Below are 22,804 nucleotides of genomic sequence, written 5' to 3' on the forward strand. Positions count from 1 at the left end.
CGTCTTCCCCCTTTGTGTAGATGTCGCATGCTGAAAAACAAGCGGTAACACTTCGTCATCGTCATGTGTAGAACAGTGTTAAAGGTCCAGTGTGCAGGATTCATGTGCAGCTGCTCCTCCAGTGGACTGAGTGAAACATTCATGTCGACGGTTGTGTTCAGCTCCATCACTTAAAATCCCCCAAAATTTTCTTCGTTTTTCTTTCATACAATGAGGCCAACAACAAAAAATGCGTCCTGTCCACAATTAGTTAAGGAGAAAAGCGGCAGAAAATATATTTTACTTGATCATTTCGCACAAAATGTCACCTTTTTTATGCTAATATGCCTCGTTAGAAACAGCAGCACCTTCTCCAAGATTTTACACTAGCGGCGTCTGCTGAGTGCAAAGCTTGTGAGGTGTCAATAATATTGAAATATTTTTGGCTGATGTAAGATATGCACATTTATAACGCTACCATTCAAAAGTTTGGACACAAACTCTGATATACTGTTTTTTCTTTCATTTCATTATTTCTGTGCATTTTTTGCTCCTGAATATTATTAGGGCGTAGGTGGATACGACGCTAAAGTGGCAGCAAAACGATGTTATTTTCCGCTGCACTCTTAATCTGTGGATGTGGCTCCTAGTCTAAATCATCCTTATCTAGTTTAGTGGTTAAAGATAATGAGGTTCATTTCCTCAGAAAAGTGAGTTTCAAAGCCAGGCTATAGAAGACCGCTGCAGATGTTTTGAGGTCGTCATTGGTGTATATGATCATCGCGTAACTCGGGTATTGATATGGTTGCTCACTTTAGCGCTAGCTGTGTCGCTCGCTACTGTATTCTAAAAAAGTGGCAGCGAAGGCCACCAAACCATTGTTGCTTCTTTTTTTTCTTTTTTTTTTTTATCTCAATCTAATGATGTGTAAAATGTCTCCAGAAGCCACATGTAGGTGCCACAAATTCCTGCCAACCGGACCTTAAAGTAATGCCTATAGTCTCTCGTGGTGATTCTGCCCCCCCCCCCCCCCCCAATTATTGCTGAGATTAACTTCACTCTGGATGGTGCTGCGCTGACCTCTCAACGCCTCGTCACTCCAGAACAATAATCTGATCTTTGAAAGTCTCGTAGTTTGGAAGTTGTTTTCCTCCTTATGTCCTGTTTACAAACCCTTATCTATCATGCATATTACACAAACTGCAACAGCTTCAATCTCTGTAAAATCTAAACAAAGTGAATCTTAATTGGCAGAGTTTTGAGTCACGTCAAACAAAAAGTTTAATTTACATTTATCTCGATTTTCTGAAGTCAGTCAGACATCTGATGCCTACAAGACAGATTCCGAGTCAGCAGCAGCCCAACGGAGTGCAGTTACTTTTCTTTCTTTTTTTTTTTTCTTACTAATATCTAATTGCGGGAACATGATTAACTGTGGTGAGCCTTAAAACTCTTAAAGTTGGTACTGGTGATGCCATGCCGATGCCAACTCATTTCTCAATGGTGCACATTTTTTAAATACATCCTGCATCATAATAGTTATTTATAGACATTTTTCAGAAAAAAACTTACTTGATTCGATCATCTGCTGAACTGAATACAAAATTCAACTTCAAACACAGTGAGTTGTGGAACTGAAGAGAATCTGAATTAAAAGTGTGGCATTACGTTTGCAGTTGTGTATGTACTCATTGTTACATCAAAAGGTGATTGGATAATATTCATGTTAATAGACCTCTTCACAGCAGCCCAGTGTGTTCAAGAGAACACACTGGAAGTCCAGTTCCATTCCAAAATGATTAGGTCGAAGTTCCCTTCAGTGTCTTTCCAATAAATAGGCCAACCGGTTCGAGCTGATTGTGATGATCTTAAGGCTGTGAAAAGGTCTGTTTGATGAGGTGGTTGTTCTTCTTAACCTTTTTCTTCTTAATTAGCCACAGTTAATAAGTATTTGAGTAGTAAGAAGTTGTAAGTGTTTGACAAATTAGTGTTATGAACCTGGCGCCTCTGCGTTAATCTTTAAAAGGGAAACCGAGTTTAGGAGGAACATCTGATGGTGAGCATGGGTCACCACGTTCAGTTCAATAAAGTGTGTGTGTGTGTGTGTGTGTGTGTGTGTGTGTGTGTGTGTGTGTGTGTGTGTGTGTGTGTGTGTGTGTGTGTGTGTGTGTGTGTGTGTGTGTGTGTGTGTGTGTGTGTGGTGTTTAGCCACCACCAGCAGAGGATTTCTCTCACCTTCCCCCAGAGCAGAGGAAGAACAGGCTAAAGGGGAAAATTGACGACATCGCCAAGGATCTTCAGAAATATCGGGACCAAAGGTGAAGGCCTCCCCGTCTCCCTGCCACCAAAACGTGCTTATTGTCATTGCACAGTCACAATCACAGCATTCCGTTCAGGGTTAAGGGTCCGGCAGCTGGATTGTCCACACCAGGCTTCCTTAGAAATATGGCAGATGACCTCTAACTGTAACCAAGGTTGTTTGGGGCACTCGCTTTCCAGCGACATGAAAGTGCTCCATCTTCCGCAGCTTAAAGATTCGGGAGCGAATTTGCGAGGCGAATAATTCACTTTTTTTTAACGGCGCGAAAAAGCGTCTGTTACTTTTTCGCTTGTGTTGAATTTTGAGGAGGCGACAAGGCGAACGGCTGGACTTTCGACTAATCAAAATGATGTTGGCGACTTGGCGTGTCAATGACGTGCTGACTTTACCTCAGACATGTAACTTTTCGCTCTTCTGGATCAATGGGCTCTCGGCAATTTGTTCTCTCCCTCTGCAAACGTGGAGCCAGTTGACGGCTCACAGGGTCAAATTTGAGCTCCTGGATGGTGGTGTTGAACTCACCCATCTCCTCTCTCAAGAACAATATTGAGAAACTTTATTGGCATATTCGCCCTTGCGCTACGTATGTCCAGGAAAAATTTGGCGCCCTGAAAAGTTTGCTTACTCGTGTCGCTTGGCCTGTTTCCCGGTGTGTAAGGATCTTACCTGAAACCTTCCATGACACTGACATTTTGCTGGCCCTGTTTGAAACCAGTGAGGCACTGGAGAAGATGAAGGGCGTGTACGTGCAGAACGCTCAGCTGGGGGATCCCTCCAGCCTGGAGCCGCAGATCACAGAGACGAACCAGATCATCGGCCGCCTGACGGGGGAGCTGGGCAAATATGAGGTTATTGCAGCCTTATTTAGTTAGTCATTCTGAAAGAGTGTGACAAATTGGAGTGCGTGTGCAAGTCTTAACATCTGTTTTTGTTTCTGACTTTTTTTTTTTTTTTTTTTTTGCTTTGTATGGCAGGCATGGTTTTCTGAAGCGGTGGGAGGAGAGGAGTCATCCAATGCCGTCAACAATAACACTCAGCATGTGTAAGAAAGACTTGAGAGAGAGAGAGAGAGAAGCATAGACTTCTCTCAAGCAAAGATAAACAGCTTGGTTACGAGATGTTAGGATGTTTATATGAGTAATATGACTAATTATCAATATTTATCTTAACTACAGGGATATTTTGTTTCCATTGTATTGCAACTTTCATATTTCTGTTAATGTTTTAAGTCTCATTTCAACGAGCAACAAAAATATTACATTATAAATAATAACGCCTTCTGTAGCTCTTTCTATATACGGTGTATTCCCTTATGGAGGAATTCCACTAGCCACATTATTGTGTCTGATTCAGGGTTAATGTCAGTTTTCTTAAAGGTTCAGCGTGCCATTTTTTTAATAGAGATTTTAAAGAAGAAACAGCGACACCAAGTGGCTACATTTTAGATTGCAGCGTCTTTCACTCTCCCTCCCCCTACTGAGCTTGCCAGTGTACTACGGTGGCCTGTGCACCCTGGATACCTCGTCCACCTTCTTCTTCTTTGGTTTATTTCAGAACGAGAGCATTTGCCCCGATTCTAAATTTGGATTGTCCACACCAGGCTTCCTTAGAAATTTGGCGGTGCAAGATGGCAGCTAACTGGGAGCAAGATCCAAAACCAAATTGCTTTTATTTTACAGTGATTATTCGTTTTATCAAATCACTTTTATTGTTCTGCAATTATATACTTTTATTAATGTATTTATGGCCAATATATCATGCTTTTACCAATATGAAAATCGTAAATCAGGCCAAATATTACACACTGGACCTTCAATGTATGGAAAGGGTTCAACATTTTTAACTTTTCACCCATCTCAAGAAGTCCTCACTGGACAAATTGCAACTGGTGCAGAATGTCACCGCGAGACTGATCAGCAGGTCCAAGAAATCCTTGAAACCGGCCACCCTGTCTTCCAGTGTTTGTCAGGATCCGGTTCAAAGTCTTGGTTTCTACCTCTCCCTTTAGTGGTGCCCCGTACCAAGCAAAAGACAAATGGGCAGTCCTAGAGTCTGGAATACTCTTCTTCTTTTGAAAAGAAATTGAATTTATAAACAATCCAAATATTACACACTGGACCTTTATGTCAAGCTAGATGATACTCATTTTCACAGTGTTATGTTGAGCTCACTGCAGCTTAGCTGTTGGGTCGTAGAATAGAATCAAATGGATAAGGAAATAAGCATAGAACAAATCACATTTGAATGTGATTTTATTATTATTATCATTATCATTATTATTATTGTTCTTACAAATGATGTTACAAATGTTAACGACCGAGCTATGAATTCATAGCTTGGTCCAGTTGTACCAAGGCAGTACACATTAATTCACTCACGGGCACTCTGTGCTTGTCAGTCCCCTGGCAGCGGACCACCAGTCTCACAACAGCTACGCCGAGTTCGAGGACGACTTTGACGACGTGGAGAGACAGTGTACGGCCCTCTACGACTTCCAAGGTACGTGTCAGTCAGTTTTGCACGCCGCTCTTCTCTGGCACTCGCACCGCCGCGCTAGCGCTCTTTTTGTAAGCCTGGCTGGCGTTGCGTCTCTTCAGGCAACAACGAGGGCACCATCTCTATCACGGCGGAGGAGCAGCTGAGTGTGGTGGAGGAGGATCAAGGAGACGGCTGGATGAGGGTCGTCAGGAGCAACGGGGATGAGGGATATATACCTTCATCCTACGTTAAACCCAACCCGTAACACACGCACTCTCTCTCTCTCTCACTCTCTCTCTCTCTCTCTCTCTCTTTCTCTCTCTCTCTCTCTCTCGGAGAGAACGTGAGCCCAGATGAAAGCTGAACACGATGTCAATGGAACTGCTTCCTGTTGCTCTTCTCAGAGTCGGTGATGTTGTGCAGTCAGATGTGTAATGAATGGGTGATCTTAAAGCTTCCTGATTGGCTTATTGCCATATCACGTCCTGTCTTTTGCAGCTGGTAAAGGCTGACCTTGGTCTTCTACTCATGTACAGCGCGCTTTTTGAAACAAACCTTTGAATGTATGCCTGAATTTACTGTCAAAGAAACGAGCGTAGCCGCCAGACGCTACGTTTTCTCCTCTCGTCTTTATATCCACTCACTTGACTTCCTCGCTGCCACTTGTAATATCCTACTGAACTTTTTTTTTGTCCATTGTTTTTACTCCAGTCTTCTGCCAAAACTTTTTTTTTTCCTGGAGGAGAATGTGATTTTATTTGAAGCACAGAGCTGTGATGTTTTTAATTGTAGATGAGAACCACTACTCAAAAGGGAGTTTTTTGAGGAAAAAAAAGCAGAGTCTAATGGAAACAATCTATGTTGGCCACAGGCTGAACTCGTTGAAATTTCAGAAATTGCTCAAAATAACCGACTGTTCGCGAGGTGGCCTCCAGTGTGAGTGGTGAACAACTGCACTGCAAGGCTTTGACACGGTTTGAATTGAAGCAGTTGATGGTTGTTACAACAAAAATAATGCTCTGTTGTCATGGGTTTAGATATTATATCACATCATGGGGTGTTTTTTTTGTTTTAGTGTGTGTTCCTTGAAAATTAAAATGGAATTATTAATTGGAATTCTCATCTGTTTTTATCCTGTCAAAGGGAGGACGTTGGAATAAAAAAAGTTAGATAATGAACATTTTCTTCCTAAGAAAAAAAAAGAAAAAGAAAAAATTGATTTTATTTTTAGTCTTCTCTATTCTTTAATAGGTTTGTCCCCAAAATGGGAAAAGAAACGTTGGGAGAATTTTAAAAATCTGAATTATGAGTGAATTCTTTTACCTTGAATTTATGATATAAATTTGGAGGAATTTTCACATTCAATTTTGAGGTGACAAAAGAAAAATCTCGACATGCATTTTTAAATGTAATATTTAGTAACGCATGCTAAAATTTTGTAACCAACTACTTTAGAATATATACAGAAGCTTTTTAAAGATATGTATTTACCTGTTTAACAGATATACATAATATATATCAGTTAAAATTTTTTGATTCATTTGATTTGCCCTTCAGCAGTCCAAACAGGAAAACAAGATGACCTTCCTCAGCTGGTTATTTTACGCACAATCAGCAGGTTGGCTGCGTTTGTCCACAACTAAAAGTACTGATTTGATTTTGGTTTCTCTGGATCTGCCTTAACTTCTTATGTTATTCAGATGTGTCCAAAGACACACTTGTACACCGGTTTCATCTCTGTTTGGTTAGAACAACCAAGAGACCTTGAACATTATGTTGAATTTTTTTTTTGTTGTAATTGAACACCATCTCATCCACCAAACTGTCCTGCACCACAAGATGTTTTCTCTGAATTAAAAACTAAACATTTACTAAAAAGAAAAATGTATTTACATGCGTTGTCATAAAAATAATATTTTTCTGTCTCTCTTGTTTTTCATTGACCAAATACTGTGACACACAAAAAAATAAACTACTGTTTTTATTCCTTTAAAAAAATAATGAAATGCAAAACACAATAAACAGTCTTTCATACAACAGTAGCTCATATGTATAGAACCAATTCATAGCATTCATATAAACATTTCTCAAAAATCCCCATTAGAAAACAAGCATTCTTAATTGTAAACATGAAGAATTCTGTGGTTTCAATAAACTGTCCAGGATAAATTCAGCATCACAGCCCTTTTCCTATCAGCTCCTACTTTTCACGCCACTGGACTCACTGGTCTGTTCGTGGAAGTGACATCCCAAGCCGAGTCGCCTGCCCTCCAGCTACTGCAGTACAACCGCAGACTGAAGGTTGGGCAGATTTCACCTTTCATTTGGTGAAGTGTGCCGTGATGCTCAGGCCAGAGGGTTGTGCTGCTGTGGGATGAGCTCCACGGGCTCCAGTTTGTCGGAGAGGACACACAGGATCTTGTCAAACTTGTCGTAGCGCTCCTGCCTGTCGGCCGCCGCGCCGCTCTGACCCCACAGCAGCCGCAGGGCAAACTCAGTGCGGAAAGCCTCCAGCAGCTCGGGGATCGGCTCCCAACCTCCTGTTGGAAACCGTGAAGGGAATGTGAAAATAGATAGAGCGGAATCTCACACAGAAAATTTATTATTTTGGATAATGGATTGCTAAAACCTTGTTTATCTTTGACTGGCTATTCTAGGGCTGGGCAAACCTTTTGACTGGTGGGGCCACAATGGGTTGTAAAATTTGACAGAGGAGCCGGAGCAGCAGATGGATCATAGGAGGAAACAATATATCATAGAATATGTAGGAAAAATATTCTTTAATTTCAACTGAAAATTAACACAACAAAATCAGTGTCTTTCAAGCCGTGCAGTATTTGGCTCTTTATTGGAATGACCCTAAAAACACTGAAAAAAATAGATGAAATGCAGCTATTTCATGACTTCCTTGCTATATATATTTCTTCAGTTCGACAGGCCAGATTAAAAAGCTTCACGGGCCGCATATGGCCCCCGGGCCATAGTTTGCCCACGCCTGGGCTATTCAGAACATTGAATAACACTCGGTGGTCTGACTAAGCAAAAACTGAACAAACGTTGATAAAGAAATGACATTAACCAACACAAGTCTATGCAAAATAATAATTAGTAAATGGACAACTTGAGCGAGGACGAGGAGAACAAAAAGTCATCATCCAGTTGATACTATTCTTCCAATTGAGTTTGTCACGCATGGACAAACTATGGCCCGGGGGCCATATGCAGTCCATTAAGCTTTTTAATCCGGCCCGCCAAACTTGAAGAAGTTATTTTGTAGGTAATTAACAAAATAGCTGTATATCACCTTTTTATTAGCGTTTCCAGTGTAATTTCAATAAAGAGCTAAACACCGTGGGGATTCAGAGACAGATATTTACATATATACACTTTTGTCAATTTCCAATTGACATTAAAGCACAAGTTTCCTACATACATCTTGGGATATGTATATTTTCTCCAATGAGGTGGGTCACCAAAACACTCTGCTCCGGGTCTGGCCACCTCTGTCAAATTTTAGAACCCATTATGGGCCACGGGTCAAAACGTTCGCCGTGTTCTTCATTCTGTGGACCTAGTTTGATATTTTCACCTTTTCCATTCATTTCACAGTAGATCTCTTGTATATTGTTTGATAATGGCCTGACTTATACCACTGTTGGAAACATCCACCGAAGGCTGAAAAGGCTGTGATATATTCGTAGGGAGTGTTTGTGCGGGACAAACAACAGAAGAGCTTGTGTGTTGGGCTTGGAGTCTGGTCAACTCTGTGTCATGTACCTGTGAGCAGGGAGTGTGCGTGCTGCTGGTAGTCTTTGGCGTGCAGAGCGTCATTGCGAGCCGACTGGAGGACGTTGTAGAGGAGTTGGCAGCCTTGCTCGCTGTTCTCCACCGGGTCCTCACCTTCCATCATCAGCAGCAGGGGCACCAGGTGGGGCACAGCTATTGGTCCACCGACTACAGCGGCTACAACATAAAAAAAAATTTTAAAAAAAGAGTAAGAAGAAAAAAATAAGGGGACTGTAATATTGAAACGTTGAGCTTGATCCAAACCAATAGACTAAGACAGATGCTGCTAAAACAGACTTTGGCGTTTTGCCATTTCATACCCCCCACCCCCTCCTGCTGAACTCAGCCATTTCTGATCTCTCTGGCTGCTCACAGTTTGTTCAACTGAAAACATTGAGCTCTCATCCATCCCCTTGTGGCTCTGGTGTTCCCCAGGGTTCTGTCCATGGCCCTCTCCTCTTCCCTCCTCCCACAACATTATCACTCAACTCTCATTTGTAAAGCACGAAAGCACAACCAAAGGCATCTCGAAACGCTCTGTAAAATTAGGAGAAAACCGACTGATCCTCCAAAGCAGTAAGGTGCAACAGTGGGCAGGAAAAACTCCCCTGAAGGAAGAAACCTAGAACAGATCCAGACTCCAGAGGGCGCTCATCTGCTTGAACCGGTTGGGGTGAAAAGGAAATATCTGGTTTCACTGTTTTGCAGATGACAAGCAACTCTATATGCCCCCCACATCCACCTCTAATCTTGCCACGTTATTGAGAAAACATTGCATCTTCTCAAAAATATATGCTAATAATCTGTTTGCTTTTATTTTCAAGGAATATTTTGTTTTGTTATTGACTCATTAATGTCTGAAATAAAACAGCAACAATACGTCGTTTACTGGACAAACTTGAATGTTGTCTATTTGTTGCATTTTTTCTATTTTCTATATATTCTGTCTATTTTTTTCTCTATATATTGTTGTATTGTATTGTTGTGTTTGGTTTTTTTTTGCTAAACTTAATGTTCAGGTTTTTTGTAATTCACGAGAGGTATTATAATGTGGATATTTTTGCTAAGACTAAGTATGACGTAACTGAGGGCCTAGACGTGAAATGCTGGCCCACTGCGGGCATCACTGTTGTTATTGTCATTGTTAACAATTCAGTTTGGATCTCCTCTCTGTGTAAAGAGGAATTGGATTATTTAGCACACTAGAAGGTGCGTACAGCTTCTGCTAGTGAAGCAGCCGGCTGCTATTAGGATTTCTATGGTTGTGGAGGGAACTGCGTAAATAGTCTGCAGTGCTGCAATCAGATCAAACAAACAAGCCTGAAAAGCTTTCAGCAAGATAATGGATCTCTGTCTCATACAAAGCCACTCACTGTCTCCATCATTCAATGAGTTCATAAAAGGTTTGAGCTTCTTCTCAAATAAAACCGCTGTGTCCGTGTGGTTCCTTCTCAGTGCTCTCCACGTCATCTCCAGCCGCATTATCTGCACGTGGAAAAATAATACACAGACAGTCAGAAACAGATGGGTCCTCGACCACCAGCCGACCAGGATCTCTTCTGTCACAAGACGCCGTACCTGAGGCATCTCCAGAGCCTTCATCACGGCCGAGAAGGAGTACAGGTCATGGGCATGTTCTTTCAATGCCTGAGCCAATAGAATCACTTTATGTAAAACAGCTGCCCTCTGGCTCACAGTCCCTGTGCAGCCCAGGACGTCCACTGCAACTCCCAGTGCTATTAGATGATGCCTTCAAAACAATAACAATGCAGAATTAATGGAGGTTCAGGAGTGATTGATTGCAAAAATGACGTAGGAAAACATACACTGCCGTTCAAAAGTCATTACTGCATTGAACTCCATTCTAACCAGTTTGATGAAATAATGATCTCGAATGCTCTGCCATCATTACAACTGCATGAAAATCAGTTGATGAAAAAGGACTGTTAGTAAAAGTCTGCTTTCTTTTTTACATTACATTCATCAACTTAACCCAGTATCATCCAGACTTGATTGTGCAAGAATTCAACCAGAAAATGTTGAAGCAACATTCCAGTCTTCCAATGTGGTTGGGTTTTGTTGCTCTTGTACGATGGTAGAAGTGAGCGTGATATTCTTCTACTGTGTCGTGCACCTTTCTAACAAGTCCTGTCTCAGCTGTCGTCCGTGTGGCAAGGTGATGAGCTCCAGACCCGATTCGACGCCCATCATTCTCCTCTGCTCCTCGGTCACCCCGACAATGCGTGCCACCTGTGAGGCGAAGCAATCAGAAATGCATGGCCATTCTTTGTCATTGTCACTCGGCTTAATTATTCACATGGACTGGTTTAAAAACGTGATAGGGTTAATTGTGTTTGCTTGTGCACTATCCTCTAAACCCAAAAGGATATTCATCAGAATATTCCAGATTAACCAATCAAATATTGACCGCAGAGCTGTGGTCGACACCAATCAACTGTGCAAACAATAACTGATGCAGAGGATCAAATGAAAAAGCTGGAGAACAACCTGACAGTCAACACTGAGCATGTGCAGCGCTGACGTCTTGGCATCTGATCGGTTGAAAAGCTCCTTGAGTGCCAGCAGCACACTGGGCTCCAGAGGTCGGTTGTTCTCCGGTAAAAGCAGCGAGTTGAACTGATCCAACTGGAAACTGGAGTCCAACTCTACCTGCCATCACATCAGAAGAATTTCAGAACTCGATGCAGGACTGAACCATGTGCTGTTAATAAATTATAAACAGAAGTCTGTTCCACGATGTAACACACTGACACCTGGTGGCCATAACAGTCCAACAATCCTTCATTACCGGTGGGGAACAACAATTTGATGGATATGAAAAATTCAGATGTTAGGATAAGCAGCATGGTTACAACCAGACTTCAGGAAAAAAAATTGTACCATGTGTCGACATTTGTCTTATTTAACTGATCTGTCATATTTGAAAACAAAAAAACTCATAGCAGCCAACAATGTTAAAACTACAAAGCTAAAAAAAGAATTAAGCTTGCAATGTGAATGTATAGTAACATATTTTACAAACTTGTGGCTTTTCAAAATGCCAGTCGTCCACTTCCCCTGCGGGCTTCTTCTGTGGCAGTAACGGGAGCTGGGACAGTTCCTCGTTCTTCTGGGCCTCCAGAAAGGTGAAGGAGGTCTCTGTGAGGCGTGCACGGCTCTGCCACTTCTCCTCTGCACGCAGTCGGTCCACGTGGCCCTTTCGCCTGCTCTGTGGCACCTGCACAATCACAACGAGACGTCCTGAATTCGGAACTTGCAGATGATTCATAGTCTGTATATACATGTGACAGCGTACGAGGCAGAGTGCTTCACCTGTATGACTAGTTCATCGTAGAGAGTGGAGGGGTCATAGTCTCTGTCAGTGGGCGGAGGTGGGATGAAATTGGGGAAGATGGCAGAAACCCTGAGAGGTTTCGGGGGCGCCCTGGTGTGAAGCTGCCCATCTGAGCCTTGCAAACCAGCACCACCACCTGCGTGAGGTGGGAGGGAGCAACGTGAGGCAAAGGTGGCGCTAAACTGTATGTAAAGTGAATGACAGTCAGATTTTTCTTTGGTCTCCAAAAAAAGACACATTAAGTCATTTCTGACCTCTTCCTGTCACTTTGCTTTTGTATATTATTAGATATATTATATAGAAGAAACAGTGACATCAAGTGGTTACATTTTAGACTTCAGTGCTCAACTTCCCACCCTCCCTCTCCCGAGCTTGCCAGTGAACTGCGGTGGCCTAGACACCCAAACCATGTGAGTGTATGTTTGTGCATGCGTGCGTGCGTGCGTGTGTGTGTTTACACTACCGAGGAGGGTGGGACGTGCAGGTCGTAGCCGTGGACTCAGCAGGGGTTCGCTGCCTGTCCGAAACACAGGCAAGACAGGAGCAGGGGCAGCATCTCCCGTCTTGGCGTTGTGTGGGACCCCTGGAGAGCAGCGATCGAAAAGCAGAGTTAGCTGAGGCTTTGGGTTGTGGGGAGATTTTGCTGTGAGTATCTAAGCATTTGTTTGATACTATTTGTTTTATTGTTTCAAATTAAATAAATATAACATAACATATTTAGGTATTGAACATTTTTTTCCCCACATATATTGCTCATATATTTGATGTCTTCAGTGTGTATCCACAGTGTAGAAAGTAGTCAAGATAAAGAAGAAACAGGTGCGTCCAAACTGTTGACTGCCAGTGTAGATGGATCTTTCAAAAGATGCCACATACTGAGCATTTCCATCTCTGGAACAAAGGCATTTAATGTAATTCTAAATTATCAACATTTGATGCTAGACAATGGATAAAAGAAATTAAATCAAAACACAGTAAATTTGGGAAATATTAGATGCTGGACAGATTGTGCTGCACACAGTGGAACTTTATGGTGGTTGGTGATAAACAAGTATGAGCTGACATGTTTGGGATAAAATACCAGTTTGTAGGTTGCTGTCAGATTGCGCAGACTGAAGCGAGGGCCGTCTTCCCACATTCTCCAGATTGGCCGGCTGACTTCCACTCCTGCCACATTAAAACCAAGCCATCAACACATTTATTGTGGGTGTTTGCAGCTTACATCCTGAGCGGGTGCCTCCTACCTGAGCAGCGGATTAATGACCTGCAGAGAGTCGTGGGCACAGCTGAGGCTACGTCTTTTACTGGAGTTTGCGTGTTTGTCCCCCCCCGCACCAGCGGCAGCGCTGCCGTGCTCCGAGTATCTCTCTTTGATGACACGCAGAGGAAGAGTCCGCGTGATGGGGTGAAAGATCACGGCTCCCAAGCGCTGGGAGATAGGCTGACGTCCGCCGACGTAGAATCGGATCAGGGCAGGAACATTGTCAAAACGATCGTCTTCAAACTGGAACAGCTCCCGAGAGTAGCCCTGCGGCACCGAGGAAGGCACGCACAGAAATATTTAAACAGCGCTTGAAAAAGATCTCACACTCAACACAACCTGCAGATTTCTCCTGGAGCTCAAGAAGATTTACAGGTACTACCCGAAAAATTAGAATATCAAGTAAAAGTTGTTTTATTTTGGCAATGTAACATAAAAGATGAAACCAACAAATTTTATTGAGCCATTACACGCAAATTGACATCTCAAGCAGTTCCTTGTTGTAACTTTGCTGATTAAGATTTTCAGCTTATTAAAGCCACAAACCCACAAACTCAGAAAAATATTATAAAATTTGAGGGTTTGTTTTTAAGCTGCAAGACCTGATCAGCAAAATCCAAAGAAATAATAAAAACTTGAAATATATTGATTTGCATATTATTCCTTTATATAATATGTCAAATTCACCTTTTAAGTTGAATTGCAGAAATACAGCAACCTTTTCAGGAGATTCTAATTTTCTGGGTAGTACCTGTATCTATCCATCTATCTATCCATCTATCCATCCATCTATCCATCCATCCATCCATCCATCCGCAGGAGAGGAGTATCTTTGGCTTTATAGCTTCATTTCTTATGCATACTGCTTGGATTGAAATATTAAGAGGCGTGGTTTATGAGGTACAATATATTTGTAGTGTAATGACATCAAACCATAATGTAATCACGATCACATCATACCGTGTAATGTGATGATTCATCACTAATATTCAAACACCAACAATTTATTTGCATCTTATAATCAAACCATTAAGAAAACACATTAATAAAACAGATTAGTATACAACATCCCTTTATGTACCGTTTGACAAGCTTGTTAAATAAAAAAAAGACATTTTTTGAAAGAATGTACCATCGAACACGCGACGAGCATTTGAAAGCCCACTGACACAAACACAGCACTGACACACGCACACAACATGACTGACCTCTTTGGGTCTCAGAACCACTCTTATGATTTTGAAATGAAAAGGCCCATTTTTTCCGTAGCAGCTCAGGACGTAGTTGCCAGGAGCAGACCTGGAATCTCGGACCAGGAAGTCTCCTTCACTCTCCAACAGAGTCTCTGCATCCTGCAAGCACCAGAGTGGCACCAAACATTGTACAGCAACACATTACAGCCAAACATTGTGTTACGGAGGGCAAACAGCTCTGATTGATTCATATCTCTTCTTGAAAGACGTTGATGAAAAACATTTGAAATTTGCATTACAAGTCAAAGGTTTTCAACTTACACACTGTAAATACAGTGTAAAACTAAATTCAAAAGCAGCAACGAGTTTGTGTGTTGTAGTTGTAGTGTTTCGGCAACTTCAGGGAATGCTAAGGACTGCAACGCTACTGCTGGATACTAATGTGTGCACTGCAAACACTTATTTGTATTTAAGAAGAATAGAAAAAGGGAATAATGTTGAGCACCTCTCGGCTCAGTGATCCATGGTACCATGCGTGACTCCTCAGGTCTTCGGTGCTGAGCTTCAGCTCCTCCTCCAGCTCTTTTTTAAAGGACTCCATCTCTTTCCGTCCACCAAACATCTCCAACTGTAATCATGAGGACACACACAGTGGGCTGGAGAACACATCAAAAACCACAACATGTAGAAAACAGAAAACTGAGAATTTTACTATGCCTCTTACCTTCAGCTGACTGAAGTAAGCGCCAACACTCCTCCTTTTGCTGAAAGACAAACAAAATAAAGGCACTAAACTCAGCTGCAGGGAACTACAGAGGATGATGCCTTTTTTTGACAAGGGTGCACTGAGGAAGGCAGCTGTCAAGGTCTGTGTTTTTCATTGAGTGACTTTTAATAGCCTGCCTCCTTTTCCTCCTTCCTTCCTCCCAAAGCTCCCACCTTCCTGCCTCTGTACACACAGAGATCAGCAAGTCAGAGAATCACCACAGGTAACCTAACTGCCAGCCTGTCTGTCCAACCAGGCTGCTGGCCATTCGAGCAAGTGTGTGAGCATGCGTGTACAAAAATATAGAATATAAAAGTAATATTCATGTAAGTGAAAGTATAAAAGTTTGGCGTCTCCAACTCATTTCTGCATTGAACTCCATTATAACCAGTTTGAAGACATAATAATCTTGAATGCTCTGCAGTCATTATGAGTGCAGGGAAATCAGTCAGGATGTGCTGAGGAAGTGTGGGAGTAGTTTAGTGTTTAATTGAAACCAACTCCAGTGTCTAATTAAAAAAGACTGAGAGAATTCCAAGTGTGCAAAATTCTATGCAAACACACACAGAGCCTGAAATATAAACCACGATGCTTTGTTTCACTCTTGTATGGTTTAGCACACACAACCGAGTGTGTTTATAATGCAAAGCTTTGGTTTTTTTTTTAGAAACATTTACATTTTCAGTCATTTTAATGAAGCATTCAAGTTGTGTAATGATGGCTGCATACTGTACCCTTGACATCCATTCTCTACAATCACAGAAATGAGCCAGTGACCCCAAACTGTAGTACAAGCAAACGGTTGTGTGTGTGTGTATGTGTGTGTGTGTGTGTGTGTGTGTGTGTGTGTGTGTGTGTGTGTGTGTGTGCGTGCGTGCGTGCGTGTGTGTGTGTGTGTGTGTGTGTGTGTGTATACATGTACATATACGTGTGTAAGAGAGACAAAGAGAGAGCGAGAGACAGACAGACAGAGAAGCGTCCACTCGGCAGTTCAGTCACTGCTGATAAGGGAGCGACATCCTGTTAGCGGGGCGTTGTCTGTCTCAGGTGGTGCACACACACACACACACACACACACACACACACACACACACACACACACACACACACACACACCTGTGCGGTCACTCAGTGTGCCAAGACCAACTATTGACAAATCTCCGCTTCGGCAGTCACGCCGCAAACCTCGCTGTAACCTGACACGTTGACGCTAATCACGGCTGACAATGGTCCCCGTAAAGCCGGGGGGCGGGAGGGGAAAAAGTCTCACAGCCTGAGCCTCGGCGTGTCGGTATTCCTTCCTGAGTTGTGCAAGAGGTGGGTGACGTTAGCCAGGGAGGTAGCAGGTAAACCCCGAGCTGGCCGAAATGCACTCGACGGCTGATTAGCTTCAATGTGAAAAGCTCTAAATGTGTCCCATGTAAAATAAAATTAAAAATACGAAGGTGACATGTTGGGGAAAGTACGTTTTATGAAGACAACAAGCAGTGCGGACGGCGTGTAGCCTGGAAGGAACAATTGATTGTCTCTCTTGAAACAACAACAACAGACAAAAAAAGCACACACACACACACACACACACACACACACACACACACACACACACACACACACACACACACACACACACACACACACACATTGTAACCCCCAGCACTGTGCTGGCAGCGGTTGGCGAAGGCTCCTACCTGTCCTTGGTCTTCACACAGTCTCGGACATGTTTGTGCTGTTTGCGGCCAGAGCTGAAACACCTCCGAACAACAGCTGTAAAGTTGTGTCGTCCCAGCCCCGCTCGGCTCTGGTCCCTCCCTGCGCGCCCTCCTTACGAGTTCCCACAAGTTTGATTCCTGAGCTCCGTCTGCGCTCCTCTCCCTCGTCGCCTCCCCTCCCCTCCCAGCCCCTGGCAGCAGGCACCCCTGTCGGCCTGACACAACGACCGCTCTCCGCATGGCATTCTTCGGATACCGACACCGTGTGAGCAAACATCACCTGGCCCGGACGGAGTTTAAACACGGCGGAGGGCAGCTAAAGAACATCACCTACCACCCATTTGGACAATTTGAATTAAGAGTTTGACTTCAAAATTTTGAATGAAACTTCTGGTATGCTATGTTGCAACGTTTTTACACCTTGTTTATCTCAAGTCCAGTGTAACATTAGCGTGCTATGGCTGCCTAGAAGTACATTTGCACTTTATATGTTTTGTAATGAGCTGCAGTACAGTAGGATTTTCCCTAGGCATAAAATAAAGTTCTATCTATCTATCTATCTGTCTATCTATCTATCTATCTATCTATCTATCTATCTTGGCCCTCTGAGGTTTTTAACCTTCTCTGCACCTGGTAGTAACCTTTTAGCAGGTACTATTTCAGAAGCAATTGGACAGCGAGAACCTATCTATCTATCTATCTATCTATCTATCTATCTATCTATCTATTTAGCCTCTTGCTACAGCAAAGCGTCGCTAAGCTATTGCACTTGCGCCACAAATTATTTTCACAGTAGTTTTAAGTCAATGAAACACCAGAACTAGCAATTTTATGGACACGCATGCGGCATAGCCACCACAGTGGTATAAAGTAATGTAGGGAAAATAGGAAAATATAATGGATATAGTGGATTTTGTTTGTTTGTTTGTTTGTTTGTTTTGGCACAGCGCATTAATGTGTAACATTTTTAATTCTCACTCTCAAACACTAGGTCATGTTTGCTTTACAGCCACTCAGGCGTGCTCCGTCTCAGCATGAAAGCGTGACTATTACATGAGTTATGTCATAATTGTCCTGGGGTGCGTTCAAGATCTGCAACTGAGGTTTTTGTCGAGCAGCTGAATTTCAAAATCTCTGAACTCTACAACATTTTTAGTCGCTCTAGGTATTTGTTAACCGGTTGGCTAATTTTCCATTTTGACCAAACCAGAAATTAGTGGCAAATTAAGCACAAGAAACCAGGAAGAGGTCCCAGGGAGACAGTGAGCTAGCCGGCGCTGCGATGACCAAGTAGCAGCAGTTGGAAATTGAAAATGGAGGGAACTTTCACATTAAATGAACGATGACGCTGAAGCCAATCCTCTGTGGAAAAGATGTTTTTGCCCCTCTTTCATGCAGTTCTGGTAATACTTCAAACGTCAAGGCATATTGTGGCTTGCCACGGAGTGGGGGCACACATCCAATGGGCCCTTTGCAGCGGTAGAAAGCTCTCAACTGTTGATATGATGATCAACTGTGTGGCAGTAAAAATCTGATTCATCCACTTTGGATGTGGCAGACAGAAGGTTTATCCAACCACTCAGGTTTTTGTGAAAAATTCCCAATTGCATAAAAAATTCATACGGGCTGTTTCCCAGGTCTATATTGGGTCTTGGATGAAGTAATATTAGAAACTGCAAACTATGACATGAATTTTATGATCCCCCAAGTTAAATATTATCTAACAAAGTCTTTCCACGCACACAGTGCACACAAACACACACACACATTGGAGGTTAAGTCACCTGTGTTTACTGCTCTGGCAGTTTTCTAATTGGCTTGACGTGTTGTCCTCATCGAGTGGGCGGAGCTGAGAACAGGAAGCGGAGAGACGATGTTTCTTATCTGCACGTTGTAGGCGGGGCAAGACGCTTTGACGAAAGAGATCCTTCTTCGGCTTCACCTGTGAGATGTGACAACGTAAGTCTTACACTTGCAGCTTGCCATTGTTTAGTGGGATATACTGTATATTGTTTATAAGGTCAACGCTGTGTTCCTACCAGATCCAAAGAGGATCCCAGAGAGTATTTTCTGCTGACTCTTCGTGCTACTGCCTCATCTAGAGAACAAAATTAGAAGAAAAAAAAACTTACTCATTATGAGTGCATAACTATCAGTCAAGGTGTGCTAAACAACAGGTATGGGGACGTTCTAGGGTTTAAAGAAAACCATCTCCAAAAAAATCTAAATCATGATGCTTTGTGTTTTAGAAATGTTTACATGTTTTTCTGTAAGGGCGACACGGTGGTGCGGTGGTTAGCAAGAAGGTTGTGGGTTCAATTCCCAGGCCTGGGATCTCTCTGTGAGGAGTGTGCATGTTCTCCCTGTTTCTGCTGGGTTCTCTCCGGGTTCTCCGGCTTCCTCCCACACTCCAAAAACATGCATGTGAGGTGAATTGGGAAACTCCAAATTGACCGTAGGTGTGTGTGTGTGTGTGTGTGTGTGTGTGTGCTTAAGTGTGAATGGTTGTTTGTCTTTCTGTGTGGCCCAGTGATGAACTGCCGACTGGTGGTGTAACCCTGCCTTCGTCCCACGACAGCTGGGACGGGCCCTAGCAGACCCCCTGTGACCCTGAGTGCAGGAGGAAGTGGCTATTGAAGACTTCTGTAATGATGGCCGCACGCTTCAATTTGGCGTTCTGTCACCGTCAAAGCCATCCCATAATGTGTTCAGCATATCTGGATTGATTTCCGTGCACTTCTAAGGTTCTTAAAGCATTCCAATAGATTATTTCATAAAGATAGTTATTATGGTGCTCAATGTAGAAATGTAGAAGTGACCCCAAACTGTTGAACGGTAGTGTATTGTTTAGAATGTATACATACATATGTAAATATGTATATGCATATACACATACAAAAAAATACATATTAGTTGAATTTAACATCAATCACATATTGAGACGGAGAATTTACACTGCAACTGATTTTTTTGTTTTGTTTAGTTTTTGTTTTTTTAAATCTTTTTTTTAACATTGCACCTCATCGCATCTTAAATAAATCTATGTAATTGGGCTGTGATCAGCATGTAAACCTGCCTTTGTTGTTGCCACAGCGTGGGTCTAGTCCCTGCCGGTGCCTTGAAAGTTCATCTAAAATGGTTTGTCTGTGAGTTGCATCTTCTACCCCTGCGTCCCTCAGCTCTCCATCTGTTACCTTCAGCAAACCCTGGGATGAGACAGTATCAGGCATTGTCAGACGGGTATAATAAGATAATGTTTTTTTCCTGGAGATTAGATACCATAGCAAAAAAAAAAACAGAAGAGCTTAGTGAATGTGTGCACATACCTCCAGACCGTAGTACCCGCGCTCCAGTATCTTTGTGTACTGGGACAGGCCATTCTCTCTCAGCCACCAGGCAATGGAACGATTATTCATGTCTGAACAGCAGGGAAAGAAAAGATACGGACTACATACCTCACTCACATGCTTGTACATGTATTTACAGCTCGAGTCTCAGAGAGACAAACAAATGTAGGACAGTCTGATAGTGCACTTTAAAAAGGAAAATTAGCAACACACTTAACTGAGTTGAAAACAATCTGAGTCGTTTGGCTTCCAGCAGCTGCAGTATGTAGCACTGACCTGTGAACCAGGTCCAGCGTGGCACTCAGAACTCCAAATTCTCTCTTTCTCCTTGTGATAGCCTCCTAAATCGTCCTATTATTCCACTTTCTCACTGTTGTCCCCTCTTTGCAAGCTACCACACACCTAATTTTCAACCTCTTTAATTAAATCTACCTTGCATATACTGTCTCTCTGCGGTCACGGCGAAAGCCCGCCCCACCTCCCCTCAAAACCAGCCGTCGCACCTTGAGAGCCAATCACAGAGCACGGTGGGAGCACGGCTCCCCCAAAAAACAACAAATCACAGCTCTGAAAATTAGCATTATCACTGGGGAGGCGGAGAGTGCATGTGGAGGCCTGTCGAGAGAGTTCCAAAGACAAGGGGAAGAAGAGGAAAATCCAAAACTGCCAGCATGTCAAGTCAGGGAAGGTATGCAGGCAGAGAGTCGGCCTCCACATGAACGTCCGCTCGACTCTGACATCTAGTGGTCAAATCCGTGAACAACAGGCTTGTTTTACCTGAATGCTTGACAGAAAATAAACTTCAGGGCCTATTCAAGCAATGCACAGATGAGGGGCAGTCACAAATGTTAATGTTAATAATAATAATAATAATAATAATAATAATAATTATTATTATTATTATTATTATTATTATTATTATTATTATTATTATTATTATTATTATTGTGTGTGAGTCCAGCTCTCAAGTCACTCACTAAGAACAAACACTTGAATTTTGAAATTACTCAATTTACCAAATATTATATTGAGAATTGATTAGTAGTCCATACATGTGTTTAATTTATGAATTCTTTGAATGTTTAACTTATGTAATTCTGCTTTGCATTGACTGATCGAGACTTGCTTTAGGGAGCACGAATCTGAACCCTGTTCCGTACCATGCGGAGTCTGTGGGCCACAAACTTCGACCAGAATGAGAAGCTGGCAATGTTAGGAGTGACACACGTCTTGGCTATTGATGGATTCAGCAGTAAAATTGTTGCCGACTACACAATGCCAGTGAAGAACAATCAAATTATTTACGAGGAAGTTTACATGGCGAGTCATCTTTAGGTTAAAAACCAAATAAATGAATAAGCGTTGTGTGCGATTATTGTACAATATCAGTATTATTGTACTGTGATCAGAATGTGATACATGTATCATTTGAATTTGAAACTAATCTTAACGCATCTACACACTGTAGCTATCTATTTAGTCGACACTTTTTCTATTGCAGGACAGCAGTTGCCGAAAGTGGAATGTGGGACCAAGTGTGAGTGAGCTTTGAGAAAACCGCCCTGATTGAATCCTTGAGCAGTTTGAAACAAAACTGTGCAGAGCCAGAGGTACTAAGCATACAACACCTCTGGGAGGAGGTGAGGAGGGGGTGAAGACACACTCGCTGCAAGGAGGTGAGAGATGAGGGGAGGCTTGTTTCACTTGTAATCTCTTAATAGCACCTGCGTGGAGCCAGCACCGCTTTAGATCGACTAAAGTAGCTTCAACCAGAGTGTTCAAGAGCTCACTCCGACTCCAACTGTGTGCGACGGTGCTTCCAGAACTTTCTGTGAATTTGAGAAACTCTCCAGACGTCTTGTTGGGTTCAGTATTTCTTTCCCCTACAAGGCATGATAATAAAACATATAGACTGCCAGTCAAAAGTTTGAACACACCTGTTTCTTCTTCATCTTGACTACTTTCTACATTGTGGCTACTGTACAGTACTGCCCAGAGAATGAGAATCTCCTGAAAAGCTTGTTGTGTTTGCCCATGTGTGAACTCTTCTGAGCCAACAACCCAAGACAGACTTTTTAAAGGCTCAGGAGCCTTTTGCAGGTGTTTTGGATTCTTTGGACTCTTTGAAGCTACAAAACTGAAGCTTTTCCACAGTATTCTAATTTTCTGAGTTTGTGGCTATGTGGTTTTAATAAGCTGAAAATCTTAATCAGCAAAGTTACAACAAGGAAGTGCTTGAGACGTCAATTTGCGTGGAATGGCTCAATAAAATTTGTTGCTTTCATTTTTTATGTTAAATTGCCAAAATAAAACAACTTTTACTTGATATTCTAATTTTTCAGGTAGTACCTGTGTATACTGAAAACATCAAATGTATGAGCAAGATATGTGGATTAATGTGGCAAAAGAAATCATGTTCAATACCTAAATATGTGATGTTGTATTTCATATGAAGGGTGTGCTATTCTAGATCATCTAAAAAATATAAAACGTGTTTGAGTTATTTCACACTTTTTTGTTGTTGTTGAATCCATATTCATATCCACATGTGCTCATTCATGCTTTTGATGCCTTGAGTGACGATCCACAATGTAAATGATCATAAGAAAA

At 42.3% G+C, this 22,804-nt stretch overlaps 2 protein-coding genes and 1 long non-coding RNA gene across 9 annotated transcripts in view; 1 reads left to right on the forward strand and 2 right to left on the reverse strand.

Annotated features, from left to right (window-relative positions):
* The window catches only part of LOC142880089 (cdc42-interacting protein 4 homolog), a 22,801-nt gene extending 16,099 nt beyond the window's left edge, over nucleotides 1-6,702 (forward strand). For 2 of the 5 annotated variants that reach the window (XM_076013742.1, XM_076013778.1), the window contains 6 exons: nucleotides 922-973; nucleotides 2,192-2,297; nucleotides 3,015-3,147; nucleotides 3,274-3,341; nucleotides 4,698-4,798; nucleotides 4,897-6,702. In XM_076013742.1, the coding sequence (XP_075869857.1) occupies nucleotides 922-973; nucleotides 2,192-2,297; nucleotides 3,015-3,147; nucleotides 3,274-3,341; nucleotides 4,698-4,798; nucleotides 4,897-5,042 (606 nt within the window). In that variant the 3' untranslated portion in view covers nucleotides 5,043-6,702. Of the gene's footprint in view, nucleotides 1-921; nucleotides 974-2,187; nucleotides 2,298-3,014; nucleotides 3,148-3,273; nucleotides 3,342-4,697; nucleotides 4,799-4,896 lie in introns of all 5 variants that reach the window. The other 3 variants (XM_076013750.1, XM_076013760.1, XM_076013770.1) reach the window with 3 other exon arrangements.
* Nucleotides 6,703-6,742: 40 nt separating this feature from the next.
* On the reverse strand, nucleotides 6,743-18,726 carry sh2d3a (SH2 domain containing 3A). 3 transcript variants are annotated; one of them, XM_076013721.1, is made up of 15 exons: nucleotides 18,632-18,726; nucleotides 15,097-15,136; nucleotides 14,878-15,000; nucleotides 14,388-14,531; nucleotides 13,163-13,446; nucleotides 13,000-13,085; nucleotides 12,382-12,501; nucleotides 11,897-12,054; nucleotides 11,607-11,801; nucleotides 11,072-11,233; nucleotides 10,698-10,813; nucleotides 10,142-10,313; nucleotides 9,925-10,048; nucleotides 8,555-8,740; nucleotides 6,743-7,317 (listed from the first exon to the last, which is right to left on the reverse strand). In XM_076013721.1, exons 3-15 carry the CDS (start codon nucleotides 14,992-14,994, stop codon nucleotides 7,124-7,126), a joined length of 2,058 nt encoding a protein of 685 aa, XP_075869836.1. In that variant the 5' UTR covers nucleotides 14,995-15,000; nucleotides 15,097-15,136; nucleotides 18,632-18,726; the 3' UTR covers nucleotides 6,743-7,123. The 3 variants fall into 3 exon arrangements, with proteins under 3 accessions (XP_075869836.1, XP_075869830.1, XP_075869844.1); XM_076013715.1 differs by lacking the exon at nucleotides 18,632-18,726 and adding an exon at nucleotides 16,827-16,997; XM_076013729.1 differs by lacking the exon at nucleotides 18,632-18,726 and adding an exon at nucleotides 16,827-16,996 and having other exon boundaries at nucleotides 9,937-10,048.
* A 2,829-nt stretch (nucleotides 18,727-21,555) lies between these two features.
* Nucleotides 21,556-22,611, reverse strand: LOC142878837 (uncharacterized). The gene is made up of 3 exons (XR_012925084.1): nucleotides 22,544-22,611; nucleotides 21,936-22,172; nucleotides 21,556-21,905 (listed from the first exon to the last, which is right to left on the reverse strand). It is a non-coding gene; the product is annotated as an uncharacterized LOC142878837 (long non-coding RNA).
* Nucleotides 22,612-22,804: the final 193 nt, after the last annotated feature.

Source organism: Nelusetta ayraudi, unplaced genomic scaffold (genome assembly GCF_046127955.1).
Source record: "Nelusetta ayraudi isolate G7.1 ecotype Tasmania unplaced genomic scaffold, CSIRO-AGI_Nayr_v1 ptg000006l, whole genome shotgun sequence".
Classification (NCBI taxonomy): Eukaryota; Metazoa; Chordata; class Actinopteri; order Tetraodontiformes; family Monacanthidae; genus Nelusetta; species Nelusetta ayraudi.

What these genes read in the sequence shown, in the direction of transcription:
- sh2d3a (XM_076013721.1), bottom strand. Translation starts at nt 14,994, where the DNA reads ATGTTTGGTGGACGGAAAGAGATGGAGTCCTTTAAAAAAGAGCTGGAG. An exon ending in TGCACGTCCCACCCTCCTCG is followed by an intron (nt 12,055 to 12,381) that starts GTAGTGTAAACA and finishes CACCTCACGCAG; the next exon opens with GTGGTGGTGCTGGTTTGCAA. An exon ending in GGCATTTTGAAAAGCCACAA is followed by an intron (nt 11,234 to 11,606) that starts GTTTGTAAAATA and finishes ATGTGATGGCAG; the next exon opens with GTAGAGTTGGACTCCAGTTT.